This window comes from Dama dama, chromosome 20 (assembly GCF_033118175.1).
Source record: "Dama dama isolate Ldn47 chromosome 20, ASM3311817v1, whole genome shotgun sequence".
In the NCBI taxonomy this organism is placed as follows: domain Eukaryota; kingdom Metazoa; phylum Chordata; class Mammalia; order Artiodactyla; family Cervidae; genus Dama; species Dama dama.
The window spans coordinates 80,426,963-80,449,867 of record NC_083700.1 but is presented as its reverse complement, the minus strand read 5'-3'; the positions used below and the strand labels follow the sequence as shown (position 1 = coordinate 80,449,867).

The 22,905-nt window shown below is 35.3% G+C and overlaps 1 protein-coding gene across 4 annotated transcripts in view; it reads right to left on the bottom strand.

Annotated features, from left to right (window-relative positions):
* Positions 1-22,905, bottom strand: part of DOCK7 (dedicator of cytokinesis 7) — a 188,494-nt gene that overhangs the window by 47,298 nt on the left and 118,291 nt on the right. For all 4 annotated transcript variants that reach the window (XM_061121716.1, XM_061121717.1, XM_061121718.1 and 1 more), the window contains 9 exons: positions 22,393-22,488; positions 19,573-19,713; positions 19,371-19,484; positions 17,584-17,754; positions 15,305-15,444; positions 9,105-9,274; positions 7,679-7,833; positions 284-466; positions 41-176 (listed from right to left, as the gene is read on the bottom strand). In XM_061121716.1, coding sequence (XP_060977699.1) covers positions 41-176; positions 284-466; positions 7,679-7,833; positions 9,105-9,274; positions 15,305-15,444; positions 17,584-17,754; positions 19,371-19,484; positions 19,573-19,713; positions 22,393-22,488 — 1,306 coding nt within the window. The remainder of the gene's footprint in view (positions 1-40; positions 177-283; positions 467-7,678; positions 7,834-9,104; positions 9,275-15,304; positions 15,445-17,583; positions 17,755-19,370; positions 19,485-19,572; positions 19,714-22,392; positions 22,489-22,905) is intronic.

Here is a 22,905-nt window from a genome sequence, read left to right as displayed (position 1 = left end):
AAAAAATTCTCACCAGAAGGAGAAGACATTGTGTACGTACCAAGCTGTCCTCGGCTTCGGCGCACCATTTCTTGCCTAGCACCTATACTTCCAAGAATAGCTTCCTCAAGCTTTGCTCTCATGTCTTTTGATTTCTTAAAGGTCAAACTATTCATTCTTTCAAATACTTTCTTTCCCTAAAATTTAAACATTAGGAAAGAAGACACAGTAAGGAAATTTTCTTCTTCTTTTCCACACTATATTCCCTCTTGCTCTTCTTTGCAATCGCACAATGATCACTTACTTTGTACTCAAAGCAAGATACACAAAGATAAAGCAGATCTAATAGCCGGTTTAGCTGCAGGACTGAGAGATCTGTAAACCACTTCTGTAGAACTGTCTCATCTGCATTCTTGAGAACCCAAAGCAGACAGATCAAAAGACTCCGACTTGATTCTGCTGAAAAGGTAGTGTGTTGCCTGCCACTCTGAAAATAAAAGGCAATAAAATGAGACAGAATGATCAAAGACCATTTCTTTTTTTCAGTTTTCAGTTGTTTTCTTCTAAAAGCAATGCAAAAGTAATTACTTTAAAATCAAATATTTTGAAAGAACCATTTGATTTAGGCAATATTTGTGTAACTCATACAGAACCTTAAACTTAAGGTTCTGAAACTTAATGAACCTTTCCTAGCAACAGAAAATTGTTTACAGGGCTTACAGAAGACTATAAAAAAAGGCTAACAGGAAACATGAAGGGAAAAACTAAAAGGTTCTATTATTAAAAACTAGGTCCTATTATTAAAAACTATGATATCTAAAGAAGACAATCAAAAGGGAGGGGTTATATGTATACCTATGGCTGATTCATGTTGAGGTTTGACAGAAAACAGCAAAATTCTATAAAGCAATTACCCTTCAATAAAAAGTAAATAAATTTTTAAAAAGACAATCAGACCTGATATAAAAGAAAAAAAACCCACAACTGACTCTATATGAGACTATTTTAAGAATATTATGTGATAACAAAATGTTTATCAGGTTTAGAGAATCACTATTTTCCATCAACCGTCTTCCCTGGTGTCTCAGTGGTAAAGAACCCACCTGCTAATACAGGAACATGGATTTGATTCCTGGGTCAGAAAGATCCCCTGGAGAAGGAATGGCAACCCACTCCAGTATCCTTGCCTGGGAACTCCCACAGACACAGGAGCCTGGAGGGCTACAGTCCATGGGGTCACGAGAGTCAGACACAATTTAGCAACTAAACAGTAACAACATTATTTTCTATCAAGGGCCACTGATTTAAAAAAAGAAGTCTTAGACCATATATAAGTAAAAAAGTATTTTTTTTGCAGGAAGGGGGACCCTTACAGTGTCCAAGAGTGGGCTCTTCTCTAACACTAGGAAACGAATTGTCTAAGGAGACATGCGAGCTGAAAAGCAAGAGACTTTATTGGGAAGTGGCGCCAGGGTGGAGAGCAGTAGAGTAAGGGAACCCAGGAACACAACGTAGTCTCCATTTTATGGTGATGGGATTAGTTTCTGAGTTATCTTTGGCCAATCATCCTGACTCAAGAGTCCTTCCTGGTGGTGCAAGCATTGCTCGGCCAAGATGGATGCCAGCAAGAAGGATTCTGGGAGGTGGTAGGACACACGGTGTCTCCTTTTGATCTTTCCCAAACTCTTCTGGTTGGTGGTAGCTTATTAGTTCCGTGTTCCTTACCAGGACCTGTTATAAAGTAACTTACGCAAATGGTCACTATGGTTCCCAGCCAAGGTGGGTGGTTTCAGTGAGTATGCCTCCACTAACAACTCCCGCAAGAGACTTTATACTCAGAATTTGTTGTTTAGTTGCTAATTGGGATGGAGGTCTCTTTCTTCTGTAACTTCTTTCTGTTGTGCATGGGCATAGGCCTGCCTAGCAGAGCAGAAGTCTCTCTCTACCTGATATAAGTCGAGGTATTCTGTATCTGAAACCAGCTTCCATCCTTGTAACAACAGCTTAGCCTGAAACTTTTGGACCCTGTCAGAGGTGAAACAGACAGGGACAAAACAGGAGGCCTAACAGGATGGTCATCATTGATCCCCAGAAAAGGCAGGCAGAATTTGGGGTGAGGACTGCAGGGTGTGTGACTTTCTTCTGATTGGTTGGTGGTGAGGCAACAGGGTGATGTTCCAGGAATCTTGTGCTCAGACTGAAGTTAGCAGCCTCCACCTGGGTGGGGGCCCTAGTTCTGCAGAAGAACCAAAGACACTGCTTGCATATTTCTTGAGAAGGAACCAGGACCCTGCCCCAAGGGTGTACCACCACGTGACTGCTCCTCCCCTGTTTTTGTATCTCCTCCCTTCCCTGATCAGCAACTGTTTGAATCTGCCCCGTGGAACTCAGGGAAGGTCAAGGAGGCTGAAAGAAGCCTATATCCTACAAACAAGAAATGGGGAACACAGAAAGGATCGGTACTCCAGAGCTCCACAGAATTTTAACTCAGTTTTAACTCAGGCAACTGGGCAACTATGGCTCTGGTAACTTCCTGTCAAAATGGGGCACAGTGCTACCTCAATTTGGAGAACAGACACTGAATCGAAAGTATTTCTGAGTTCTAAGTCCTGTATCTGAGTCCTATATGATCAAAATCTGAATTTCTTGGTTTGTCATTTTGGTTTTAACAGATCCAATTAGAAGTAGTTAGAGGAGTGACAACTGGAATTCTAATAGACAAAATAAATCTCATTTCTTTTCAGAAGAATAAGCCTGAAACCCAGTCTGGACCTGACACGTTGGGAAGACTTGTAGCCAGGTAACCAGTTACCTAGCTTTATAAAAAAGCAAGACTGCAATTACTAGATTTCAGCAGACATTGTTTTGAAAATGTCTGGTGACATCCAAATCTAACAGCTCAGAAATCTCAAGTTCTTAGCAATACAAGGACTAATCTGAATAAAGTCAAGAGTAAGAATTAAGCTAACAGCTTCCGTTAGATACAGCCCATTATATCCCAGGTCATTTGACTTAGTCTGTTCTGTACCAGTCCTAATCTTCCAGGGAAATTATGTATTGGCACTGTCTATAAAGCATTATATATAATTCCAGGGAAATTATATATTGGCACTGTCTATAAGGCACAGTCTCTTGGACTGCAGGGAGATCAAACCAGTCAATCCTAAAGGAAATCAATCCTGAATATTCTTTGGAAGGACTGATGCTGAAGCTGAAATTCCAATACTTTGACCACCAGATGCGAAGAACTGACTCATTAGAAAAGACCCTGATGCTGGGAAAGATTGAAGGCAGGAGGAGAAGGGGATGACAGAGGATGAGATGGCTGGATGGTAGCACCGACTCAATGGACATGAGTTTGAGCAAGCTCCGCAAGTTGGTGATGGACAGGGAAGGCTGGCATGCTGCAGTCCATGGGGTCACAAAGAATCAGGTACAACTGAGTGACTGAACTGAACTGATAAGGCACACAGACCAGTTTCTCACTGTTACTAGATTGATTATCCTTAGTATGATTAATTGTTCCCAACAGAGAGGATACTTTAAATTACCATAGCTTGGTGTTATCTACATAAAACCATCCCAAAATTGTAGGAGATTTCCTTTTAATAGACAAGAGGTTAGAGGTTTTGATTGAGACTTAGCTCAGTAGAGAGGAAAAGTGGAATGAGGAAAAAATAGAATGAGAAAAAAATAATTCAAAAGAAGATAATAAATGAGACAAAAAATACATAATGGGGTGAGAAAACATGAAGTAAAATTAAAATGTTAAGTACATTTTACATAAATGTAAATAAATTAAAAAATTCCAGTGAAAGATCTTAAAAATATAAGACAAAATACAACTACATGAATTAACTAATGAAAATGTTAGCTATAAATCATAGTATGTAGTTAAAAGAATAATTAATGGAAAATATTTACAATTAAAATAAGTAACAAAGAAAGAAGGGTGAAAATTCGCGAATTAATAAGCATTTATCTAAAGAAGTTAGAAAAAAGAACATCAATATAAACCAAAAGAAAGTAAAAGTAAATAATAAACATTCAAAAGTGAGGCTCAGCATTGACCCCAAATGAGTTCTTTATACAAACTAAAGGAATATACAAATTTCTATTGAGACTGACGTAAGACAAAAGATGTGAAAAGCCAGTCACAGAAATGAAAATGTTTACATCTACTATAAATGTTATAGACTTTTAAAAAATCATGGAAGATATTTGAAACAACTTGGTACGCCAAGAAACTTGGGTAAATTTCTACTAGGATAAAATTTACAAAAACCAGTGTAAAAAGAAATAGAAAACGTGAACAGTTCTACAATCATTAAATATATAGATAATTTTAACACTTTCAAAAAAGATTACTGCAGATACAGATGGCTTCACTCACAAGTTCTTCAAATATTCTAGGAAGAAATAATTTCAATTTTAAACAAGTATTTGCAGGGAACAGATTAAATGGGAAATCCCCTAGCTCATTTTAATCAGCTAAACTAGCTGATTCCAAAATCTGAATAGAACATTATGATCTTACTAACACAGATACACAATCTTAAAATACAGCAAATCAAATCCATTAATACACAATCACAAAAAAGTTAAGTTCAATTCAGGAATTCAAGGTAGGTTTAACACTAGAAAATCAATTGAAAGATTTAAAATAAAAGATTAAAAAGCAAAATAACATGACAGTCTCAATGGTGCAAAAACGCATGATAAAACTCAACAACTATCCATAATTACAAAAGTAAAACTCTTAGCAAACTAAGAACAAGAAGGAGACTTCCATAATATAGTAGAAGGTATCAAAAAAAAAAACCAAACCACCACCCCCAAAACCAAAACCTTTAGCACCTATATTTAAGAATGAAATGTTGCAAGCTTCCCCTTATATGATGCCAACCATCACTACTTCTATTTAACACTGTACTCAAGATTCTAGCTCATAAACAAGCTATGAAAAAACAATGAAGGGAAGAAATGAACGGCCATTATTCACAGATGATATGATTGTATACATAGAAAAAAACTATACCTATGTTATTAATTTAGCAATTCTTCTGGAAATAAACATTATTGTGCAAAATCAATTCTATGTCCACACAAAACCAATCAACAATTAGGGAGTTCTCTGATAGTTTAGTGGTTAGGATTTGGTGTTTTCACTGCCATGGCCCAGATTCAATTTCTGGTCGAGGAACTGAGATCCCCCAAGCCGTGGGGCATGGCCAAAAAAAAAAAAAAAAAAAACGTAATCAGCAATTAGAAAGCAATTTATGAAAAAGATGACATTTGTGAAACTATGAGAACATGATGTTTTATATATATACTTGCACGGGTATTATATATTATCATACTGCAAAACTTTATATAATATTACTAAAATACTTTTAAAATATCAAGGACCAACAATACACCTACAAAAGATGTTCTGGGCCTCTGTGGTAAAAAGCTATAAAAGTCTGTGTATATAAACACATGAAAGAAGGTCCAAAGAGTGGGGAGATCTAACATATTCAAGGATTTGGGGATTTACTGGTATAAAAATATTAATTTTTCCAAAAACTGATCCTTAGATTCAATACAATCTTATTTTAAAATAAGACACTCTACTCACCAAATTCACAATTAAGTGTGTGGTAAAAGCAAGTTACAAAAAGAAAGAAACCTTTGAACCACTTATAATTGGCAATGGGCTTAATCCTGACATATGAACTACTATAAATTATAAACAAAGGCAGACAATCCAACGGAAAATGAGAAGTCAGTGTTCTATATTTTGTCCTGAATGGTGGTTACAAAAGTATTACTTTAAAATCTTTTGTAAACATCTACATTTATGTTTCATGTACCTTTTCATGTATAGTATATTTCATATAAGCAAGGTTTTAAAAAACAAAAAGCAAGGCCAATAAAATTGAGAATAGTGGTCATTTTGAGGGGAGAAAGGGATTGGATTGAGGGCAAACTGGGAACTTTTAAGGAAACTGAAAAGTTCTACTTTGGAAGCTGAGTGTTTTTCCTATTATATTTTAACTGTACATACACTTTATATACATATATACAATAGCAAATGCAAGTAAAAGAAAAAACTGATAAATCAGAATTCATCAAAATTAAAACTTTTGCCAATTCAAGTGACACTATCAAGAAAATGCAAAGATAATCCACAGAAGAAAATATCTGAAAATCACATATCTGATAAGGAATTATGTCCAGAATATACAAAAACTCTTTCAATTCAATAAGAACTCAATAACAACAAGATGAATAACACAATCTTAAAACATTAAAGGATTTGAATGGACAATTCTCTATGTAAGATATATGAAAGATGTGTATTATACACAAATGAAATGATACTCTCAGTATCAGTAGACATTAGGTAAACACAAAGTAAAACCACAATGAGACACCACATCATACATGCTAAGGTGTGAAGAATATATAATAAAAAAGAGATAATAAAAAGTGTTGGTGAGGATTTAGAGAAATAGGAATCTTTATTAATTGCTGGTGAGAATTTAAAATGGAGCAGCTACTCTGAAAGAGTTTAAAAGTTTTCTCAAAATATTAAAGATATTAATACACATGATCCAGCAAATCCATTTCCGGGTATCTACCTAAGAGAAATGAAAACATGTGGGGACACAAAGACACGGACACAAGTGTACCTAGCATCATTATTCCTAACAGCCAAAAACTGGAAATTATTCAACTATTCATCAAATGATAAATGGATTTAAAAGAGCTGGTCTATCAATATAAAGGAATATTATTTGGCAATAAAAAAAAGTACTGATATATGTCACATCATGAATGGACCTCAAAAATATTATTGCTTAGTGGAAAAAGCCAGACATAAAGATCACAGTGCATAATTCCATCTATATGAAATGTCCAGAATAGGCAAATCTATGCAGGCAGAAAGTTAGCTGCTGCCTAGGACTATGGCTGTGGGGCAACAGAGAGGGAAGGCTAATGGGCTCAGGGTTCTTTTTGGAATGATGGAAATGTTTTAAAATCAGATTGTGGTGATAGCTGCCTAACTCTGTACAGATACTAAAAACCATGAAATTATTTATACACTTAGAATGGATGAATCTTTTGATATATCAACTGTCTCAATAAAACCTTCTTAGAAGTTCTCAAGTGGGCCAGCTGCCATAAATATGATTGCAGCTTTTTGAAAGAAAGTCATTCAAAATATTTAGAAGCTGATCTTGCTCTACTAGCAATTTGTTTCCTCCCTGCCACCATGTTCTTCCCTCTTTAAGAGGGGAAAATTATGGAGCAAAATGATCATCAATTTATTTAAATATGAAAAAGTATGAACCTTCACAGATTAAAAGCAAATATTCTCAATGGTTAAACAACTAAGATTATATCTCTTAGGACTGATAAAGAATAAAATGGATTTTAAAATGAAGAATAGAGGCTATAAATGGAAAATAAGGCAACTTTCAAAATTCTGAAAGATTAAAATAGAGTTTTTATACCAAAAAGATTGAAGTAATTAAGAGTTTTTCAAACAACTTAGTACAATATAGAAAATATTTTCAGAAAAAAAATATTTTCACAAAATAAAACTCAGAGTACTTTTGCATCAGTTAACAATATAATAATCTATTATTGAAGAGCATATCCTTGTAAATAGCTGTCTTTCCAAAAACTTCTGTAGGAGGGTTGTTTTTACCGTTGACGTGAGGAGGAAACTGCCGGGCCTTGTTAGCTGAGGAACTGATGTTCCTGCAATTGCCATGGCAACTGTCTGGCTTATCATGCTTCCACTCTCACTCTCATAATCATCAGTAGCTATACAGATTGGTCTTCCTCGTTGATTGTGAGTTTCTGGAAAAAATAACCCAGAAATAAACAAACTTCTCTTTAAATAACAGCTATTGGGCATGCAATTCCCTTTCTATTCTCCTTTACTCTTCAAAGGAAAACCTATTAACATATACTGCATATTGTTATATTTTACCTCTTTTAAATAATAGTTTAAATATTTTAAACACTAACTCATTCCTATAGTACTATTTAGAGTTTTGTAAGGAACATTCAGTTCAGTTCAGTTGCTCAGTCCTGTCTGACTCTTTGCAACCCCATGGACTGCAGCACTTGCTAGTAAAAGAAGATATATAGTAACAAAAATATAAATTTCTGCCTTCAGAAAGGAAACCCACTTTAATGATCAAATTCTAGGAAAACTACTCAGTTATAAGCCTATCAAAGGCAAGGAGTTGGTTATCTTTGTATTAGCAGCACCTACTGATGGTACATATTAGATACCAGTAAAAATACTTTTAATTGAACTAGAAGTACTTTATCAGGCTAACCGCTAGTTCAAATGCAACCTACACCGTTTTCTTTAATAGAAATGAGGGAATTTAAATAAATTCTAAAATTGGAAAGCAAGAATAAAATTTTGTGGGTTACAGTTTTTAAAAAGCAATGTAACTTCAACTTATTGACCAGCTATTAGCGATATCATTCTCGCGTATTCAGGTGAATATTAATTTCAATTTTATGTATATGAACAAAATTGAGACTGACAGTGGTAGATATCTGACAAGTTTTCTCATATTTTTTCCCCAGATAAACAGTATACACTCATACACACACAAAATCCTCTTTCCTAACAGGCAAACATGTGCGTGCATGCTTAGTCCTGTCCAACTCTTCACAACCCCATGGACTGTCACCTGCCAGGCCTTTCTGTCCATGGGATTTTCCAGGCAAGAATATTGGAGTGGGTTGCCATTTCCTCCTCCAGGGGATCTTTCCGACCCAGGGATGGAACCCATGTCTCTTGGTCTCCTGAATTGGCAGGCAGATTCTTTACCACTGAGTCACCTGGGAAGCCCAATATGTAGGTATAGAAATGCTGTAAAACCATTTTTTTTAACGCATCGTAAGAAATACTTACAGAATCCCTGCAGTGAATTTTCTCACAAAGTCAAAAGCTTTTTTTCAAAATCTGTTAAGTATTTACAGTGTACCTACGACACTGTGAGTTTTCTTATATTTCTTTTCCTAAAGTAAGATCATTTTGCAGATTTTTCTAATACTTTTAAACATTGAGATTTGCCTTTAGAGTTTGTCTTAAATATACTAAGTACCTGTAAAATCATATAGCTGAGGAACGGTTTCCATGATAATACCAATCAGAGGCAGATACAACATAGCCACTCGAGCCTTTATCTGGGGGTCAGAGTACCGTGGATCTGAGTCGTGACTGGAGAGTAAATTGTGTACCATATTGATGACTTTCTTATGCAATCCAAACAGTCTATTTAAAAAGAAGATGAAGAAGGAGTTGCAGTAAGGTCACAGAGATTAGTTAACATCTTTAGAGTAAATAGTTAGTCATGGTACTGAATCAATTTGTTCAACTTCTTAACTTTGCCACATATTTACATGTATTCCTATAAAACACTTTTCATTTTAAAATTAATGAATGTTCAAAAAATAAATAAAACTAGTGAATGTCTCACTATATTAAATACAAAAGGAGGGAAAAGGAAATACTATATAAATTCACTTAGAAGTACATCTGAATATATTTTCATTAATTCCTTAGAAATTAATGCATTTAATATTAATAACTTAAGATCAGTTACAGTCATATTTTAAAGCAAAAGAGCTTTAAGTAGCTGTAAATTTTATTTCATCAAGTGAAATCTTTTCACATTTATCCAAAATAAACTTTTATTTCCTTTTGCAAAGAGGAAAAATCCTCTACCTATGGATTATGTAGTCCACAACAAGGGTTGTCTTTGATATCTCTGTTTAAACTGAACCTCCAGGCTCATTTGGGCCCTTACTACTTTCTACACTTCTAAGCCCAAGTTTCAACTGGGCTACAACACTAGCAAGGGATCACTCTCCACACTCTTTTGGCTTCTCTTCTTAGACTGAAGCTGCTTGATGATGCAAACCATTCTAATGTAAAATGTCTCCAACTTCAACTGCCCTTAACGCTGTAGATGGCAGGTATTTCAGATCTCATTCTTTTTCCTTAAGCCTCTCACCATCAACCTCAACAGAAGACCTTACCTCTAACATTTTTCTTCAAGGAAAGAAAAGCCATTCTAAATATGCTCTGGCCAGATCTGTCAGTGCATCTCCATCTTTACAGGTATCAAATCAACTTTCCTTTTATCTCAGGGAAAGTTGTACCTTCTTTCAGAAAGTAGTTTCCCCTTATGGTCAGTGAATCTCCCCTTTCTTCAATAGCTTCAATGAATCCCTTCACTAAGTTCTTCCCTTGGAAATACACCTTCACTTGAAACTAGCTTACTCTGGCTTGTATATAGTATTCCTCTTATATGATTTATCTAGTAATAAATTTCCTGAATGTACAGTCTGTATCAAGCATTTTCTTCCATTTACTTCCTAATATCTACTCTCTTTCTCTGAAACTAAAAGTTTTTTTAATGCTTACAATGTGGTACTGTAACAGTTTCATCATTTAATAGCTAAATTTTCAAAGATATTGAACCTCTGTTTCCCTATGTATAAATAATCTACCTAATAAAGTGGCTGTGAGAATTAAGTTACATCATTTATGTAACATGCTTACCACAATGCTTTGCACACTGCATGCTTCAGTAAATACTAGCTTTTCTCTTTAAAATCACATAGCAGATTTAAAAGCTATAATTTAAAACCAGGTATTCTTTCTCTGGGGCTTTTGATCTTGTCTCCATTTTACAGAGCTATATATGAAATCTAGCTGGAGATTCTTCTTCCTCCCAAATTTTTATTCAGAAAAGTATATTTTTAAATACTGTTGAGAACTCCATCTAATGGACATATCTCAGATTTCATTTTCTAACTCTCTAACTTGACACTTTGTCACTTTTTATATTTTCTTCTCAGGATATTCTCTAAATAGCTCCCACCACTCTTCATATTCTCTATCATTCTTCCCAAGTTTCAGATTCTGGTCATTTGCCTTTTATGTCCTCTCTTTCAACTTGTATCACCAGTGATGATTCCCAAACCTGGGTATATTAATATTTAGCATCTCTCAGCAGCTACCAGCCCCAGACTTCAACCTAGCTAAATTCTATCCACTCATCTTCATTAAGCCTTTTCATATGTCTGCAGTACTCAGACACACTCAGCTCTTACACGCACACACAAACACATGAACACAAACACATGAATGCGCATGACACATGCACGCACACACAAGACGTGTCATATCTTATGCTAGATGTTGGAGATAAGACATTGCCCCTATTCTTAAAGAGCTTGCTTTAGCAAGAAAGAAACACAGACACAAAAATAATAATTCAGTGTTACAAATGCTTATAACAAAGGTGCTAATCTTCTTCAGAACTAGGTTCTGTACTACAAAATTTGCATTTAACCATAGTATATTGTTTCAAAGTTTTAACTTTCTAACTAAAATGAAAATTTCTAAAGAGCAAATCTTTGGTCAATATTAGAACATACTACTGCTACTCAAGAAATTATTTATGATTACTTAGCAAGCAAAAGGAGTAAAAACATCCCTCTTAAGGGTCTAAGACAATGTATGCTGTTTTTATCTACGCAAATGTGAAAAAAAATGTAAAATATAGAGATGAGATGTGAGTCTCAAATAGTCAATCATTCATTCACTGAATTAACATATACTTACCAAGTGTCCACTCTGTACCAGACACAATTCTAAGGCAGTGGGAATACAGCAGTGAACAAGAAAGAAAAGTGCTGCTCGCATGAGCTCATATTCTAATGGGAGGAGACAGATAATGAACAAACGAGCAAATTTCAGGGAAATGCTTTGTAGAAAATAAAACAGGCTTATATGGTTAAGAATAATTGTGGCAAGGGTAACACAGCTATATTTCAGATTGGGTGGCCCAATGACATCTCATTGAGAAGATACTGTCTGACTGGAGATTTGAAGAATCACAAGGAAGAAATGCCTCTGTGTGGAAATCTCAGGGTAATTTCAGCATTGCTTCAGGCAGAGGAAAATCTAAGTGCAAAGACCCTAAGGTGGGACTGGGTATGTCCATAAGGGAAACAGAAACAAGTCCAGGATGGCTAGATTTTAGTATATAAGGAAGAAGGGAAGTGATATTGTAGACAAGAGTTACATATACAGAGTTTTGAGGTTCATTACTAAGTCTGGATTTTATTTTAAATGTTATTTTAAAAGCATACACTTTTAACTATCTTTAAAGTAAGAAATGTGTGCTTTTAAACACATTGAAGAGTTTTAACCAAGGAAGCAATATAATTTAATTTTCATTTCTAAAAGACCATTTAGGTTGCTGTGTAGAAAAGGGATTTTAGGGAGGGAAGAGTGGAAGCATGATTAGGGGAGTAGCAGTAAAGAGGAAGGGAAGTAGCTGGACTTGGGATATATTTTAAGAGGTGGTCCTAAAGCACTTGCTAATGGACTGGGTGTAGGAAAGAGTGAGAAGATGAGAAAACAAATAGCAGTAACAGCTTATAATCCTGTACATTACTATTTAAAGCTATTCCAGTTACATTTTTAAACTCAATAAACAAAGAAAAAGTAGTGGTGAACACAGTTATCATTGCTTTCAGACTTTACAGGGTCAGAAAGTGTCTAAAGAGCCACCTTGAAGACCAGCTTGAAAAGGCAAAAGGGCAGAACAGAGGTCAAGAGGGAGGGGACATATGTATACCTATGGTTCATTCATGTTGATGGATGGCAGAAACTAACACAATGTTTTAAAGCAATTACCCTCCAATTAAAAATAAAATTAAAAAAAAAAGAACTCTGAATACAGCATACAAAATTTTTTTTAAAAAATAAGTCTTTCATGAGCCCTACACTGTTCCACAGAGATGTATCTATTTTAACAGAACTGATCCTTGACTCTGAGAAGGAAACCTCATCACAAAAATGGTTAGAATTCTCTGTTCTTTATCAGACACCACTGAATACCTACACAAAATCTCAGAAACAGACATAGAGAATAGACTTATAGACATGGGGAGAGGGGAGGAGAGGGTGAGAGGTATGGAGAGAGTAACATGGAAACTTACACTACCATACATAGAATAGACAGCCAGCACGAATTCGCTGTGCGGCTCAGGAAACTCAAACAGGGGCTCTGCATCAACCTAGGGGGTGGGATGGGGAGGGAGACGGGAGGGAGGCTCAAAAGGGAGGGGGTATATGTAAACCTATGGCGGATTCATGTTGAGGTTTGACAGAAAACAAAATCCTGTGAAACAATTATCCTTCAATTAAAAAATAAATTTCTAAAAAAGGTTGACTGTTAGAATTCTCTGTTCTTTATCAGACACCACCAAACACCTACACAACATCTCCTTCACCTGTCTTCCTCCCTAGTGGAATGCAAAAATGTTCAGGTATACCTTCACGTCCCTGAGACTGAGAAGAAGCTGACTCTATTCCCCTAGTACCTGAGGTCGATCCAATCAGACTAGCTCTACCATTTACAGTAGCCAGTCAACAAGCTGTTTCATTACTAAGATGAGAAGAGATTAATGTTAATCAACTGTTTCCTTAAATGAAAAGGTCTACCAAAAAAAAAAATCACATGAACTAAACACTTTGTAGTGACAGCTGATTACTATTGAGGCATGAGCTCCTTATCTTCTGCTTTGAACCACCCATGAACCAAAACCTGTCTACGCACCATGTGAGTAAAAGTGATCTAACTCACCCAGGAACCTGGCATTGCTCTGGTGTCTAACAGTGCAGGACAGGCAAGTGAGCCACACCAGGGCAAAGAAAGATGTGCATCACATGCTTGGGCTTTGTTCCCCTCTCTGTTCTGCTGGACACAGACAAGTAAGAATTTACTCTGAATTGCCAGAGCAACTCTCTTACAGTCACGGAAGGTACACTAGCCTCAGGATAAAGCTGGGGCTCCTAGTAGAAATAAGATATAAAAGAAACAGAACCCTGATAACATCACTGAGCTGCTGGTTGTACCGTGCTAAAACCTTACCTTTCTTCCAAACATGAAATGATAACTATCCTTCCTTTAACAAAGCAGGCAAGAAGAAAAGTTTTCTATTTCTGGTAACCAAAATTATTCTGATACATCAAGTAAAAATACTGGAAATATAAATTCAAATGACTGAGATCTAACAGTTACTAAAGAAAGGTAGTATGTTTAGAAGTTGCTTTCAGAGTGATTTTTTTCAAATAATGGATCATTTTTAGCCCCCCAAACGACATTATATTCCTTTATCAATGGCAGAATAAAAGAGTGGTGGCAAGCACTCTGGGTGAGACCCAGAGTCTCACCCACTAAGCCTGCCCTCTCCCTATTCCAATGTCTGCACCACAACCCCATCCTACCTGGAAACACACTAGGAACCTTTTCAGAACCCTACAGTTCTGCAGAGCACAGTGTGAAAACCTGCTTTGTAATAATATATCCCTAACATGAGAAGCTGCTATGAAAAAACTCATGACTTTCATTTGCAGAAGATTTAGCCTTCCACAATTTATTAAGCATTAACTATGTACCTATTGCTAAGAACTTCACAGACCTCATTTCATTTGCTCAATAAATACATCATAGGATTCTTATAAAACCTGCTCAAAATATCTCCTTTTGTTTTTTGGAGCTCTTACTTTAGGTTAAACTGCATTACAAACTCTTTAATGATCCTACTATGAGGAAAGTTGAAAAAAAGAGCAATTATTACCCAAATGAGTTATGGTCATAAAAACTTTTGAAAACAGCTATTAAGATAGAAATACCCTACAAAGATCTTTGATCTCAACACATTTATAGAAAAGCTGTTTCTGCAAATTCAAATCATCAGACAATGAACTCTTCTTACTATATCAATTTCCAATAATTCTTTAAAAGAGTGGAAGTTTTTAAAACAAGTTTACTTGTTTATAGGGCAAATTTTGAAGTACATGCTATATATTATTAATGTGATGGCAAATGATACATTTTACTCCCAAAGAATCAAACAGATTAGTCTATTTTCATTAACTGAATTGTGCTTATTGCATATCAACAAATCTAAAAGTCCATCTATAACATGCACAAATATTTCAGGTACTACTAAGAAGGAAAAAAATACTACCAACTAAACCATGATACAACATGATACATGTTGACTTTCAAGACAAACATCAAATTCAGAGATGACAAAAAATGTCTTTCTTAAAACTGATGAAATACAGAAAAAACATGAGTATGGAACTTAGTGAACAGAGAAGTAGAAGAAGAATGGTAAAGAATATTCTTTTGAGTCCCAGTTAAGTGGGATACTTCTGTTCCACTGACCAAAATCAAACTGATACTGTACACAGCAAAAGTGGTCTGCTCACCCTTCAGCATCAGGGTCCAAAATGACAGCCAGCTCTGTTAACACAAGTCCTGCCAAATAATGCTGCTGGCGGAAAGGCACAGACAATTCAAACATATTTGCAATCTTCTGGTCTTGGACATTGGTGGAAAATCCAGAACTCTGTTTGGGAGTGAGGTAGAACAAAACTATAATAGCTATGCAACAAAACATTCTACAGACAGAGCATTACAACAAACGAGATGTGAGCATCATCTTAAAGAGAGATAAACATTTTATTTTTATATTACTATTATTAACACTGGAGAAAGCACCTGCTCTTACTTTTGTTATAGGAAACTATGATGACATGGCATTTTAAATTATTTTCAATTTCCTTTTCCTCATATTAAATTTTTTCATCTGATTTTTCCTTTATACTTTTAGCCACTAAATATTTCCCTATCTTATTCTGAAGGGAAAGAAGAACTAAATCCATATGATGCATTATGTACTCACTGTTGAGTACAAAAGAAATATTCATAGTCAAATGCTATTGGTTTTCAGAGAAATTTCAAATAATAATAAAGCTGTTTTTTCCAGGGAAAATACTATCTCTTGAAAATTACTATTATTTTTTTGGTTCATTCAGAGTTTTTACAAGTTTTCTAATACTGTAAAATAGCGTCCCCCAAGATACAGTTCAAGGCAAGAATGTCCTCAACCTTATCACATTTTAATCCACATTCAAGACCAACAATGCGAGGTTTCTTAGAAGAACAGACTTCAGATTTCTCTATGGAGAAATCGCCTTCTTAGTAAGTATATAAAACTATTCAGGTCCCTACCTCCCAAAGAGTGATGTCTCTGTCATCTACTAGAATCTGAAAATTATGCAGCTAAATGAGGAAGTAGGGGACGGGACATTGGAAGAAATGCTATTAATTTCTTGACTGGATAAGATGTTCAGCAGGGAGTCAAGTATAAACAAATGTGTTTCATTAAAGGTTTAGGGAACTTTACCTATGGTTAATTTGTCCTTGATTATGTAGTCACATCTTTGACAGAAGATGGGAGAAGAGAACAAAAGACTAGGTGAAATGTGTCTTAGCCAGGTAAAAGTACGTGGAAATAGGTTGATCCTTAAGAATTTTTGCAAAGGTTAAAAATGAGACGTTGTTGGTGATCTCTGTGTTTTTCAATCTTTCTAAGTAAAGTTTAAATTTTTCTTTATCAAACATCTGAGATTGATCTAATGTAGTATATTACTTTCAGGAATTAAAAATGTCAAAAACAAAAAGAGTTCAGATCACCTTTGACTTCAGACATTAAGAATATAAGGAAGGGTCTTCCCTGGTGGTCCAGTGGCTAAGACTGCGTTCCCAATACAGGGGGCCTGGATTCAATCCCTGGTCAGGGAACTAGATCCCACATGTCACAACTAAGAGTTCATATGCCTCGACTAAGACCCAGCACAGCCAAATAAACAAATTTTTTCAAAAAAAAACAAGAGCTTAAGGAAGTAGCTTGTTTGTCTGAGGAATTACATAACAAAGCATTTCCCTAGACAGGAACATCTGGGCTCCTCTGATACTAAAACCACAAAATCCCTTCATGACAATCCTGTATGACAAGACACATAATAATTGCTATGATAATCCTTTGTCATCTTTAGAGCAATTATTAGGCACCCTGTGAAAACCCATGAACACCACCTAGTTTCCTTTGGGTTCTCTGGATACAAGAGAGGCAGGCAGGGCTTGGCCAGGACTGCATTGCTGTTTTACTTCTTTCTCTGCTAATTATGCTTCATTCCCTTTCCTTCCATAGGTACTGACAGCTAATAAACATCTTGCCCCCCAAACTCAGTCTGTGTCTGCATCAAGAAAACCCAACTTGTGAAAACATCAAGTGAGTTTATTATGTAGGTGAATTCACTACCTTGTGTGCAAATCAGTCAGAGGGGTACAACAAAGTGGTTAGAACTTAGACCTAGAATAAAGCCAACATGTGCCACGGATCAAAGCCTAGTTCTGCCAGTTTTTACTATGTGACCCTGGGTATGTTACTGATCTTTCTGTATTTCAGTTCACCTGTAAAAATATAATAGTAATAATAATAGAATGTACCTCTTAGGGTTGCAATGAAGAGTAATAAATGATTAATATTTATAAAGCACTTAATCATTTACTACTTACAAAGCCCTGAGCCTATCACACAGTTATTATTCAGTAGTATTACTTTTCACTTTTCCCAGCATTTAAAATGCTTTTTCCACAAATGCAGGCTTAAAAAAATTTCTTTTTCATACATTTTGCATACCTGAGATGTTGCAGAAGAAACAGAAGGTGATGGTGATGCAGGTGGAGTGAGCAGGCTACAGGGTAAGTTTAAGGTAACATAGTGCTCATGGCTGCAGATGATTCGCAAAAAATCAAGCCTCAAGGACACCAGGACACTTGGACTTGGTAATGAATAAAGCTTTGAAGACACCTTGTAAGCAGTGCATAAATTAAAAAAAATACCAATTGAACATATCATTTCTCTAATACCAACATCAGAATGATGAATTAAAGAATTAGAAAACCGTACTCAATGGACAGCTTTGGGTTTTGTAGTTTAAGTAACAGTGTCAGCTTTTTCCAGAGTTACTGCTAAAATAAAATACTTAGAACTACAAGATTTACTGTATAAATCCACTGACAAGGTGCATTCTTAAAGTCACATATTTATATTTCCAATACAGCATTAATATTTCCACCTCTCAAGGATACTCTATCTGAAGAAAAATTATACTATCAAAATAACTTCATAAAATAAATTATCTATTCTTTTTTCAGCACTTTGTGCTAACCTATATTTATAACTATCTGTTTTCCCAACTACACCATTACTTACTTGAGGAGACATTTATAAACTGACTTACTTTAAGAGTTCTAGCATCCCTAGAGTCTAGCTTAATGTGTGGCAAATGTAGGAGGTTAATGCTTGAAGAATAAAGACAGGACAGGTTTTGAGAGCAATAATACATGAAATTTCAGGGGAAAAGTAAGAATAATACATAGTGTGGCAAATACTTGCAAACAGTGCCCATGCATAGTTTCAACTTCTCTGTTAAAAAACAAAACAAAACAGGGATTTCCCTGGTGCTCTGGAGGTTAAGACTCCAAGCTCCCAATATAGAAGGCACGGATTCAATCCCCAGTCAGGGAAGATCCCACATGATGCATGGCTCAGCCAAAAAAGAAAAAAAGATATATACAATAATGGCATCCAATTGAACAGATTTTCAAAATTCTAAGTATTAGACTGACAAATAGCATTTTAAACCAGTAGTTCCCCTAAATTAATCTGTGGACCAGCAGGGAAGTACTTTATAAGCACTGTTTCCCACACTCCCCACCCCCACTACCAGGATTCAAACTCCTCAATAATGCTGGGATGGGACACAAGAGACCTGTATATTTTTAAAGCTCCCTTAAAAGGCAATTCTAGGATGATTATATAACTTACTACCCAAATGGTCTATCAGGACAAATAACTAATGTCTTCTAAAAGCCAGGTTTCATTAATCAATTGAAAAATTTAACACAAAACCAGCTGTTTGTAGGAAAGTTCCAGGATACTTTTAGTTTAGAAAGGGCAAAATGATATATTTGAGACTTGGGTAAACATCTGCCCATGATTCTAAACTTTACAATGTCTAGGGCTTCATCATGAGGAATACACAGCAAAATGCAACTGCTTTAAAAATCACTTAAGATAGAAAAGGTTGGGTTAGCTGTTCATTCAGTAAACATGCTACTCTGGCATGGCAACCTGAGGCTGTTTTACATTTAGACTACTGACTTGATGGTATACTTCTAAATGGGAATTAAAGAGTCATGAGTGGGCCAGGATAACTCAAGGAAAAGATGGCTTTACTGATAGCAGCTTGCCATAGTTCTATGAACTGATAAATGTAATTTATTTTTTGCCTTAATAATAAATATCCCACTTTTTAAAAACATCACTATATAAATGTGTTCATGAAAGTTTCTTAGCTCTAGCCCTTAAAGAGCAAACACAGAATTTAAATTATTTCATTACTATTACTAATTATACGTTACCTGTTTATAGCAGGTCTTTATAAGGCTAAAGACAAATCCCCTGTCCATAACAGACAACAGATCATTGAGAAAAAATGCAAGGCTTGTGTTGAGTCTCTCAACCATTTCTGTGTCCTGGGAAACAAAATTAAAAAACAGAAGTATGATAGTTTAATGTGTGCCTGAAAGATTGACTTAGTTTTAAAAACTAAGTTATCATTACCTTCTGAAATCGTGAAACTATATCACTAGCAATTGTGCTGACAAGAGCAGCAATGTCATCCATGAAACGTTCTGGAAAACGAGTCTTCCTTGGTGCATCAAGTTTATCATTAAAGTATAAATGATGCACCATGCTCTTTACCTGAAAACAGAAATAAGCCATTAGTTCAATTTCTTTTTTTAAAAAATTGAAATATAATTGTTTTACAATGCCATGTTAGTTTCTGCTGTACAAGGAAGTGAATCAGCTATGTGTAGACATATATCCCCTCTGTCTTGGACCTCCTCCCACCTCACTCCATCCCACCCAGCTAGGTCATCACAGAGCACCAAGCTGGGCTCCCTGTGCCATAGAGCAGTTCTTACGGGTGTAACTAGCAGTTACAGAACTCTAAACATTATGGTCATTTCTGTCAATATACCACATGATTTAACAGAAAGCTAAAATACTCTTAACTCCTCAAATATTATGAAAAAGTTCCCTAGAATAGTTTGTATGCTCTAAAGAAATATCAAACAACATACAACTCAATCTCTGTAACACCTTCATAAAACTATTCTATCAATGGGAAAAAAATTCTGGGCATGTCAACAGAAAAAATTTTCATCCTTTAAAATTACTTTAAGTTAAATCTTTCTAAGACTCAGCAACTGTGCCATTCCATGTCCCCTGCAACTGGTAGCTTTGAGGGATCAGAAACCTTGACTGCCTATAGTATCTTTAGCACTTAGTATCCCTTGGCATATGGTGGGTGTACATTAAATATTGACGAATACATATTAAGAATGTAAGATAAAATGTTAGATAAAAATCAAAGTAATTTCAACTTACAAAATACTTTTAGATATAAATTTTTTTTTTTAGCTATAAATTCTTATCACAGTGTGTACAATAAAGAATTTTAAATTCAGAGAAATTAATGACAAGATTTTACAGTTGGTAAATAGTAGAAACAAGTCAAACTACCATTTTGACTATCTTGTGTTTTAAGAAATCTGAACATATATGTAAGGCTATTAAAAAAAGGCAAATTAACTATTTTGATCTTGTATTAAAAGCACATGAATTATAATCTGATGTTTAATCTCCGCAGGGGGTGGGGGGGGACGCGGGGCGGAATGTGTTGCCTGTCACTTACATATGGTCCCTGACTTATTTTTTTGCTGATTAGCAAATCTCAAGAAGAAATGTCTTTTTAAGGAAAAAAAAAAAACTTCTACTGAAGTATAGTTGATTTACAATGTTGTGTTAGTTTCTGGTTACAGCCAAATGATTTAGTTTTGTATACATCCTTTTTCGTATTTTTTTCCATTATGGTTTACTTCAGGATACTGAATACAGTTCCCTGTGCTACACGGTGGGACTGTGTTATTCATCTACTTTATATATAGTAGTTTGTATCTGCTAATCAGAAACTCCTAGTTTATCCCTTTCCCATCCCCTTTCCTTTTTGGTAACTCTAAGTTTGTTTTCTACCTCTGACTCTGTTTAAGTTTTATAAATAAGTTGATTTGTAGCATATTTTAGATTCCACAAATAAGTGATATCATATGATATTTAACTTTCTGACTGACTTTATTTAGTATGGTAATCTCTAGGTACATCCATATTGCTGCAAATGGCATTATTTAATTCTTCTTTATGGCTGACTAGTATTCTATTGTGTATCTATATCACATCTTTTTTCTCCATTCATCTGTGGAGGAACACTTAAGTTGCTTCCATGTCTTGGCTATTGTAAATAGTGCTGCTATGAACATCTGGGCACATGTATCTTTTCAAAGAGTTTTCGCCAGATAACATGTCCAGAGATGAGATTGCTAGACCACAGGGCAACTCTAGTGTTAGATTTTTAAGGAACCTTCATACTGTTTTTCATAGTGGCCACACCAAATTACATTCCCACCAACAGTGTAGGAGGGTTTCCTTTTCTCCACGCCCTCTCCAGCATTTATCACTTGTAGACTTTTTAATGACGGCCATTCTGACTGGTGTGAGATAACACCCCATGTAGTTTTAATTTGCAGAAGAAATGTCTTCTTATCCTCAATATAAGTAACATTCAATACTGAGAATGACTATGGGTGGCATACTCTGGAAACTCCATTGTTTCTTTTCTCTCTTTTGTTCTTGTTTTGCTCTCCTTTGTTTCTTATTATTTTATGTAATTTTTAGCTTTCTATAAATAGAGAGGAAGGGCCCAAGTGCCAGAATATCTGAGTCTGAATCAGAGGTTTGCTGTCCACAAGCTATGTGCACTTAAACAAGATCTTAATTTCTCTGTGCTTTAATAATCCCTACTCCATAGGTCTGACCACACAGTGTGTGTATGTACACTGCTTTTATGTATATATGTGTTTATGTTGTGTGAATAAATATTTACAAAAATATTAATTTGTTTTTAATATCATTTACTGGATTAAGAAAAAATTATTGTTGTTTTTTATTGGCTGTAACCACCATTTCCCTACGAGCTTTCTAGCCATAAAAGCAGTAGGTATCTATAAAGCTCTTATTACCTGGTATTGCCATTCTATACTAGTATGTTTGGACTAAGAGAGAACACATCACAGGTTAAAAAGATAGCTGGCTTCTCCAACTATTCCTAAAAACAGACTTAACATTAGCCTTATAACTCCATCTAAATAGTGCTGATTATCCACAGTGTTATTTAGAGAGATAGCAAACATAATTTTTCTTTGGAGGCATATGTAAAACCATAACATGGACAACAGAGAAAGATTTCTAGGACAGTAATGAGCCAACACAAAATTATTCAATAAGGAAAACAGTATTACAGAATGTGTTTAGTTTGCTCACCATTAACTCAAAAAAGAACCAGGCTTGTTGCAAAGCTGACTCCCGAACGCTGCCACTGCAAACAACCCACTGCAAAGCCAGCTCCTCATGAAAAAGCTATCCAGAAGTAAACCCAAAGTTATTATCAATGCCAGGTCTGCTGATAACACAAATCAAATAATAATGCAAATACAAATGGAGATATAATGAGAATAAGCAAAATAAGGCATGTGAACCATTCAACGATGCAGTGAGGACACCCATTAACGAAACGGCTATATATACATGTAAGACAGTGGCATGTTGAACAGCTGAAAAAATTACATGTTATCTTGCAGTAAAATGTAATTTTAAAAGGACAGGTGGGAAAGAGCCTCCTAAATTGTACCTGCAAACAGAAACTAGACCAAAAGCTCACAGCTACAATAAAATCTGGCTTTTGTCTTACATATATATTTCAACATATGCAAATACATTCATGAACTTTGCTGGTACAATTTAGGAAATACCTTTAAAAATTTAAACTTTGATATC